This window comes from Punica granatum, chromosome 7 (assembly GCF_007655135.1).
Source record: "Punica granatum isolate Tunisia-2019 chromosome 7, ASM765513v2, whole genome shotgun sequence".
NCBI lineage: Eukaryota > Viridiplantae > Streptophyta > Magnoliopsida > Myrtales > Lythraceae > Punica > Punica granatum.
In genome coordinates, this window is record NC_045133.1 from 17,130,903 (window position 1) to 17,140,361 (window position 9,459).

At 42.9% G+C, this 9,459-nt stretch overlaps 1 protein-coding gene across 3 annotated transcripts; it reads left to right on the forward strand.

Annotated features, from left to right (window-relative positions):
• Positions 1 to 5,655: 5,655 nt before the first annotated feature.
• On the forward strand, positions 5,656 to 8,761 carry LOC116215138 (INO80 complex subunit D). Of its 3 annotated transcripts, none has more exons than XM_031550732.1 (3): positions 5,656 to 6,392; positions 7,531 to 7,808; positions 8,389 to 8,761. In XM_031550732.1, exons 1-2 carry the CDS (start codon positions 5,800 to 5,802, stop codon positions 7,793 to 7,795), a joined length of 858 nt encoding a protein of 285 aa, XP_031406592.1. In that variant the 5' UTR covers positions 5,656 to 5,799; the 3' UTR covers positions 7,796 to 7,808; positions 8,389 to 8,761. The 3 variants fall into 3 exon arrangements, 2 of the variants coding, with proteins under 2 accessions (XP_031406592.1, XP_031406593.1); XM_031550733.1 differs by having other exon boundaries at positions 7,531 to 7,711; XR_004158419.1 differs by having other exon boundaries at positions 5,657 to 6,392; positions 7,531 to 7,866.
• Positions 8,762 to 9,459: the final 698 nt, after the last annotated feature.

Sequence of the window (9,459 nt, forward strand, 5' to 3'; positions counted from 1 at the left end):
TGTGATGGACTGGACCGATAGAGATGCGACCCGAGAAGAAGAGAAGATAGAAGAAAGGACGAAGATCAGAGAGAAGCAGAGAATTTCAGAGGATATCAGGAAAACAACTTTCTTCATTCATGGATAGCTTGTAGTGATTACATCAGTGATCCTTTTATATTAGGAATTATTGACTCACGCTATTCCTGCCTCTCTTGTAACTAACTTGCTCAGACTTTATGAAATATACCCCTATTCTTTTGTTTGTTATATTCTCGTCCCTCACTCTTCTTTTCTTATAATTTGACCCCGCAATTCTCTTTTATTGCAATCGACTTCTTTTCCCTCTTTTAACCTGTAACATTCCCTTCCCCTTCAAAACCCTTGCCCTCAAGATCGAACCACGGGAAGCGCCACCTGAGCTCATCGGCGTACTCCCAAGTCGCCTCGGCTGGGGAGGTGTTGATCTAGTGTACTAACACTTGGGCCACCGCCTTATTCCCTCTTCTCACCATTCTTCTTTCCATTATTGTAGATGGCTGCATTGTCAGGGCTCCCGAGTCGTCAGCCGCCATGGGTAGCTTGGTTGAGCAATTAGCGACCCTAATAGCCTTCTTCAGTTGAGAGACGTGGAATATGAGATGGATCTGTGCTGAAGCGGGTAACTTTAGTTTGTAAGCCACTTTACCGATTTTGTCTAGGATTTCATAAGGACCAAAAAATCGGGGAGAAAGCTTCTCGGATGGTCGGCTAGCTGCCGTATGTTGTCTATAGGGTTGTAGCTTTAGGTATACTGAATCTCCAATTGAAAATTCTCTCTCGGTTCTTTTCTTGTCTGCCTGCACCTTCATTCTCTCCTGTGCCCTCTTTAGATGAAACTTGAGAGTTCCGATCATGCTTTCTCTGTCGGTCATATATGCATCCACTGCTGTTATTGTTGAGTCATGAGGGAAATAGGGCATGTTTAAGGGAGGTTGGAACTCGTAGAGTGCTTCAAAGGGTGTCCTCCCTGTAGAACTATGATAGGTAGTATTATACCACAATTCTGTCAGTGGTACCCATTTAGCCCTCATAGCTGGCTTGTCTCCGGTCATACACCTTAGATAGGTCTCCAGGCACTTGTTGACAGACTCATACTACCCATCGGTCTGCGGGTGGTAGGCTTTGGATGCTAGTAGCTCCACTCCTTGTAATCTGAACAGGTCCTGCAAAAACTTGCTCAGAAACACAAGGTCTCGATCACTCACGATAGTTTCCGACATTCCGTGTAGTTTAAAGACATTGTCCAAGAAAACTTGGGCCACCACAGAAGCTGAGTAGGGGTGAGGGAGTGTCATGAAATGGGCGTATTTGGTGCATCTATCGACTACCACAAACATTACTTCCTTTCCCTTAGACTTAGGGAGACCCTCGATAAAGTCCATGGTAATGTCAGTAAAGACTGACCTGGGCATAGGCAAGGGTTGGAGAAGACCCGGGTAAGCTAGGTGTTCTGCCTTGTTTTGTTGGCATACTTGACATTCCTTCACAAACTGCCTGACTTGTCTCCACAGTCCTTTCCAATACAGTAGACTTGCTATCCTCTTAGCAGTTGCTTGAGCCCCAGAATGCCCTCCTATGAGACTCGAGTGGTAAGCTGCAATGATATCCTGTTGTAAGGAAGTGTCATTTCATACTACAAGTCTTCCTTTCCTCCTTAGTTGCCCATCCTGCCATGTGAACTTTGGGTAAGAGCTTGATTCCTCCCTTATAGCTGCTATTAGCTGTTGTATCTTGTGATCTGAGCTCCAACTCTTTTGAATTCTGCCCAAAAAACTTGTAGACACCGTAAATAGTGCCATAGAACAGAGTTCCTGTCTTGATATGAGGGAGAGTGCATCCGCTGCCACGTTCTCCTTACCCCTCTTATAGCTTATCTCGTAGTCATACCTCAATAGCTTGGCCAGCCATGTATGCTGGAGAGGAGTGTTGAGCCTCTGTTCTAATAGATATTTTAAGCTTTGGTGATCTGTTTTTATGATGAAATGTCTTCCACTCAAATAGTGACTCCACTTCTTGACTGCACAGGGTATGGCAAAGAGTTCCCTTTCATACATTGAGAGTGCTTGATGTTTAGGAGCTAGCAACTTACTGATATATGCTATAGGATGCCCTCCTTGTTGCAACACAACCCCAATTCTTACCCCCGAAGCATCTGTCTCCACCACAAATTCTCTTGAGAAGTTGGGTAAAGCTAGTACAGGAGTGGAGGTCATGGCCTTCTTGAGCTCCTTGAAAGCTTCTTGAGCTGCTTCATTCCACCTGAATGAATCCTTCTTGAGAAGATCCGTGAGAGGTCTACTTATACCTCCATAATTCTTCACAAACCTCCTATAATACCCTGTGAAACTCAGGAATCCCCTTAATTGTTTCACAATAGTGGGTAAGGGCCATTCTTGTACTGCCATCAACTTCCTAGGGTCTATTGACACCCCTGCAGGCGAAACATAATGGCCTAAGTACTCCACCTTATCCTCCCCAAAGCTACATTTAGATTGCTTTGCAAAGAGGGAGTGTTCTCATAACAACATGAAGACCCTCCTTAGGTGTTCCATATGTCCCTTCCAATCCTAACTGAACACTAGAATATCATAAAAAATAACCAATACAAATTTCCTGAGATATGGTCGGAATACCTCATTCATCAGACCCTGAAATGTTGAGGGTGCATTAGTGAGCCCAAAGGGCATAACCAGAAACTCATAATGTCCCTCGTGAGTCCGAAAAGCTGTCTTATGCACATCTCCTTCATACATTCGAATATGGTGGTAACTAGACCTCAAGTCTATTTTCGAAAAGATCGAGGATCCATGCAACTCATCCAGTAATTCTTCCACCAGGAGAATAGGGAACTTGTCTTTAATAGTCAAGTTGTTGAGACTCCTGTAATCAATGCACATCCTCCATGAACCATCCTTCTTCTTCACTAACATTATAGGGGATGAAAATGGGCTATGACTGGACTGTATAATTCCTGATTCCATCATTTCTCTTGTCATCTTCTTAATAACGTCTTTATGTAGTGCAGGGTACCTATAGGGCCTGATGTTTACTGGCTGGGCTCCTTCCTCAAGTGGAATCCTGTGATCATGTGGCATTTTGGGTGGTAGGCCCCGAGGTTCCCTAAAAATATCTTCAAATTCTCTTAGTAGGGGCCCCAGTTCAGGTGCCTTCTGATTTTCCTGACTGCTGCTAACTAGCACCTTGCTAGTACAAGGTAATTCCAACGTGCAGAGTTGCTCCTTGGTCAGCTGGTCTTTTTTTTGTAATAGCTTCTCCATTTGTTCTCCCCGATGGTCTTGAGTTCTTCAGAATTACTCCCTTGTAGTATACTCTCCTTATCTCCTACTACAAATTTCATCTGCAATTCCTTGAAATTCCACAGTATGTCTCCCAAGGTCGATAGCCACTGCACTCCTAGGACCATATCATAACTTTCCAGAGGAAGCAGTAGCATATCGGCTTCATACTCTCTGCCATGCATTTTCCACCTGAACATCTTGCACACTCTCTTGCATTTCAATTCATTACCATTAGCCACTGCCACCTTCACCATTGGCATAGGCTCAGTTAGACATCCCAACTTTCCTCCTACCTCCTCATTCAGGAAATTGTGAGTACTACCGGAGTCCACCAGAATGTGTAGCAATCGCCTGCCCACAGTTCCCACCACCCTCATGGTTTGAAAACTTCGAGTGCCCAAGAGAGCATTTAAGGATATCTGAGGTGGTGGAATTTCATCCAATTCTTCCTCTGCTGCCACTTCTTGATCCTCTTCGATTGCTTCTACTTCAATAAGGAAGGCCTGCCTTCTTGAACATTTGTGCCCAGGTACGAACTTCTCCTCACACCAAAAACGAAGATTCTTAGCCCTTCTTTCATCCATTTCCTTTTGAGTAAGTGTTCTGTGGGGGCGGTTGTGTAATGATGATATATTTCTTTGAGGAGTATGGATTGGCAGTGGCAGTAGGTCGTTGCCTGTGTTCTTATAGTTGCTGGTCATGGTGTTTCTGGAAGTGATAAGTGGGCTGTTTTTAAGAGTATTTGTTGTAATGCTTTGGGAGTGTGTGTGGTTGTTATTGGTGAAAGTGTTATGTAGTTTTGGAATAGGAGAGCTTGGTTTGTGTAGGATTGTGTAGGTTGATTCTTGTAGTTTGGCTAAGGAATAAGTTTGAGTTAGTGTGGTGGGGTGAAACATGCGAATGGGTAGCTGGATTTCACTTTTTAGTCCCCCCAGGAAATGGCTAAGAGCATCAGATTCAGTGATTGTAACCCTGTTCAGTAAGGCATCAAATTTAGTCATGTAATCTTGTACAGATCCAACCTGTCTCAGATTTTTTAGATCTGCCATAGGGTCTTCATACCCCGAATCACCAAACCTCAACACCACTATTTTCACATACTCACTCCAGTTCACCACTTTCCCTTATATTCCCAGTGACCTCACATACGCTTGGTGCCACTGCGGTGTCTTTCCCTCGAGGTGGATAGCCACTAATTTCACCTTAACATCATCAGGGGTCATATCTACTTCGAAAAATTGTTTGCACCAGTACAACCACTCCCTTACTCCCTCACCACCGAACCTAGGAAACTCGAGCTTGCCAATTCTAGCAGTAGTAGAATAGTGTCCCACATCAGATTCACTAGTTTGATGAGAGACATATTTTGACTCACTAACTTGTAAGTGTTGCATCAGGCGACTCTGTTGTAGTGCGAGTCCATTGACCATCTTGGTCAGCTGATCGATCCTGCTATTGGTGTTGCTTGTACTGCTTTTGAGCTCACTGATCGCCTTATTCTACTCTTCTAAGGCTGTGGCCATCTTGCTAACTTCTTGTGCTTGTGTTCCCGTCCCCATAGGTGCCAGGAGGTGGCTCTGATACCAATTGTGATGGACTGGACCGATAGAGATGCGACCCGAGAAGAAGAGAAGATATTAAAGAGGAAGAAGATCAGAGAGAAGCAGAGAATTTCAGAGGATATCAGGAAAATAACTTCCTTCATTCATGGATAGCTTGTAGTGATTACATCATTGATCCTTTATACTAGGAATTACTGAATCACACTATTCCTACCTTTCTTGTAACTAACTTGCTCAGACTTTATGAAATATACCCCTATTCTTATGTTTGTTATATTCTCGTCCCTCACTCGTCTTTTCTTATAATTTGACCCCGCAATTTTCTTTTATTGCAATCGACTCCTTTTCCCTCTTTTAACCCGTAACACTAACAATCACGATTGCATATTCGAAAGATCACGGGTGACACTCTCAATTATAGAAATCTTGAGGCGTAGGGTTGAATTTGATGATTTGTAGCTCAATTAGGATTTGATCAAATTTTGGGGAAGAGGCAACTTGGGGCAATTCGGGTGGGAGGAAAGCTTTTTTTCAGGGACGACGAATAGTGCAAATAAATGGCGTCTGCAGGATCGTTCCGTCAAGGACTCCCACTTTTTCAAACGGAAGTACCAATTGGTCCTAACGTTTCAAACGTCTAGACCAATTAGTACATAGAATTTATTTTCGGGATGAATTTGCCATGATGTGTATATTTCAGGGGCCAAATTGTCAATTTTGTCCAAGAGATTACACTAAGCTGAGCTGTTCCCTTGCGTGCGCGTCGTCTTCCTCGTCGACCCAACTGCCATAGATTCTCTCTCCTCTCTCTCTCTCTCACCTCTGAATCATTTCATTGATTTGACTTTTAGTTAACCTCTTCTGCGTCTCAATACACACACACTCTCTCCCTGTCTGCCCGCAATTCCGTACCGTTCATGGCCTCCACTGCCAATACGGCCCCTCCCAGAGCCCCCCAACCTCCTTCCTCCTCCAGACCCCCCAGAAACCCTACCCCCAATCCTCCCCCCGACCCCCCGAATGCAAACCCTAACCCTAATCCCGTCCCTGATCCTCCCTCCACGGCCGCCGCAGCGTCCAACACATTCGCGCCGCCGCCCGAAGCCGTGGCCCTATCCCGCGCCACCCACCTCACTCGCCCCGAGGTCCTCCGCCTCCGATCCCACCGCCTGAAGCAGCTCGCCCGATGCTACCGCGACCATTACTGGGCCCTCATGGAGGAGCTCAAGGTCCAGTACAGGGAATACTACTGGGTACACGGCGTCAGCCCCTTTAGGGACGCGTCCGAGCCGGAGGCGCGTGAGCCCCACCCCCCGGACTTGGAGCACCCTGGGGAAGATCCCCACAACAATAACAACGCCGCCGCCGCCGCCGCGACGGGTGGTAAGGGAGTATGCGCTTTTGTCGGGTGTAAAACCAAGGCCATGGCTTTGACCAGCTTCTGCAATCTCCATATACTCTCCGATTCGAAGCAGAAGCTGTATAAGCCGTGTAGTTTCGTAATCAAGAGGTATTCCTCCTCTCGTTCTCTCGTTCTTTAGTTAATCGGGTGTAAACTCAACGCCATTGCTTTTTTGGTGGGCAGCCCATTGATTGTTCTAGCTAGTATTGTCCGAATTTGATGAGTGATCATACCCGTAGAGATTCATGTTATGTACCAGTTTTCCTGCTTATGCTCTTTGTTGTTTGGTCGTATGTCTCTTTGGCTGATAAAGATGGTCGCAATTCTCTTCTTTTGTGTGTCCGTCTTGTACTGTTGAGAGAAGCGCAAAGTTATGCTTTTGTTTGCTCGTGTGCTGCGGCAACTAGTGATGTTAAGGAACATTGAGCGTGTACTATGTTGTTACATTCACGTTAGACAATGAGTTACAAGTTGATAAATTGCTTTCTCGGTAAAGCTCCTCTAGGAGCAGTTGGTTGGATTGAATCTGGGATGCGTTGTACCGTGACAGAATTGAATGAACCTGGAGACTAGTTCTCAAGTATATTCAGAGGTAAAGGGCATATTTGCTGAATTGACCTTTTCGTGGGGTTGGGTAACCGAGCTGTAGGGACTCTAGTTGGGAAATACTTTCCCCTGTCATCAAGAGTACGAAGTTTGAAGGAAATGAGAGCTAAAGTTTCTCGGTAAATGAACAAATTCATTGTCAAAAGTTCAGTGGCTGTTATGACCAAATTAAGGATGGACACCATCAGACTGGTTTTTGTTATGGCGTGCAAGAGGAAGCTAGAATTTAGAGCTTTGTTTGTGATGAAGTTTATTCAATTGTTTACAAGTTTGCTCTTCATATCACTGAAGCAGAACAGTTATTTGGGGGCAATTCTCGACTATGGCAACAGGACTTATTGATAAGTGGCTGATGTTATCCGTTTCCCCTGTTTTGATATGGTTGATCTTGTGACTAATGTTCATCATTGTTAACCTCATCCTAGGATACTCATTAGATACGTGCTGGTCCTATCCCAAGTTTTGACATGGGGCTGTTGGTTTTGCTTTTGTTCACTTCATTTCAAAATCTATTCTAGCTATTAGCTAACTGTCAATACGCTGTTTATTTGGATATATAACTTTATCTAGAGTAAGTTATTTTTATTTCCTGATGTAGAGCTACATTTATCTGTTGACTAATTGGATGTGCTTTATGTAGTGCGCAAGCAGGACCTATAACATGTTCAAAGCCAATTCTGAGATCCACTGTTCCTTCTCTTTGTTCACTCCACTCCCAGAAAGCACAGAGGGATGTCTCACGGGCCTTGAGAAAAGGGGGTCTCAGTGTTGCTTCATCCAATAAGCTTGCTTCAAAGTTCCACGTCATTGTTGCAGAATATGTAAGACAGATTCAGGCGAAAAGAAGAGCTACACGTGATGCAAGTCAAATCAAAGTTGTGGTTAAGGAAGAAACTGCTAGCTAAACCTTGGAATTAAGTGCGTTCAAATCATGAAAAGAAACTGCATGATTGGCTTCTATGACGCACCCTTGAAGGTGACATAGAAAAATAAAATGATGGATTTTGGGGATATATATAAGCGATAGATAACAAATCAATTTAACTGCTTATAATTTTGTATATACTTGTCCATATCCTTGATTAAAATGCTTCCTTTGTTGTCCTACGAAATGCATTTTTCTCATCCTTTGGATGAAGAAAGTATCTTGCTATGCGTATTAGGAAACCTGCCTTCGATTTTGAATCCAGGAGAGTTGTATTGTTATTTCTTGACTCATGTGACGTTAGAAAAAAAGCACATTACCAATTTTGGCTTGCGGTGTTGGCATCTAGTTAACTTTTGTTCCTCAGTAGCAGTTACTATTTCAAATTCCATTGAGTTTTGGGAAAATATATGTTCAACTAGTTTCAATTGATGCTCTGCGGGATGATTTTAACATTGTAAAGATTTTCCTGTCACACATTGACAGCACAGTCACCAGAGTTCCTCTCTATCTTGACCCTGTACACGTCTCATCGAATGTCTCATGAGCCTTCTTGTTTCTGCATTTTTCCAGGTGATTTACACCTCTCATTGCACAGGAGCAGGGTAGAAGGAATTTGGATGACATTCAAAAATGAATACGAGCTTTCTGCTCTCATAGGTAATCGGAAAATGTATAGCCAGAGACATGAGCAGCTTCATAGACATAGGGATTTGAGTTTACATTATTGTTCCTTTCGCTAGTTCGGGGATGAATAAGGGTAGTATAGCTCTGGGTTTCTTGTTTGTTTTGTATTGCATCAATCTTCTTTGCTTCTTAGCTCTTTTATTTGCATTTGCCTTTGCCTTTTGGACTTTGGAGGGAAAAAAAGGAAAGAGAATTGTCTTTGTGATACAAACAACTCTTTTTTTCTTCCATAGATAATTCATCTATTATCTAATATGTATGTCTGCTCGGTCCCATTCCTCTGTTAAGATAATTCCGATTGCGCTTCTCCGGTCAATAGACGATTTGAAAAAACCGGTCAAGGTTCATCTATTAAGTTGTCCCTTTTAGTGTTCATCTTCTATTATGTGCTCGGACTCTTTGAGGATTGGGGAGAGAATGGACTTAGGACTGATCTCTATTAAGTTCAATAACAGGGGAAGCTCCATTTGTGAGATCAGATTGGGTAAATTTACCAATCCATGTGTCCCGTTACGTCGGAATATCGATATTGTGTGCTCATCTCCCGAACATTTTATTAACTATGTTTACTCTACACGTACACATCCAATAGATATTTGGTCTAAGTACACTTTTTAAAAGTTTATTAGAAATTGTTATAGAGGTAAAATATGTAAATTCATACAACCTTTATAAATTGTTCTAAATATGTCATATTCTATAATTTTTAGGGTAAATTATACAGAAAAATACAAATTTTCACTGTAGTCTCAATTTTGGCACAAATTTTTCATTTTGACATTAAAAACCCCAACATTTTGTTTTGTCTCAAATTTGACACGCTGTCCATCGATTTTGACGGATTTCGTTTAATTGCTGACTTGGAGCGTAATGCCCCATCCAACAATGAAAATCGAACACATGTACAATTATCTTTTGAAAATAAAAAATAAAAAATATATTTTTTGTTTTTGTAAA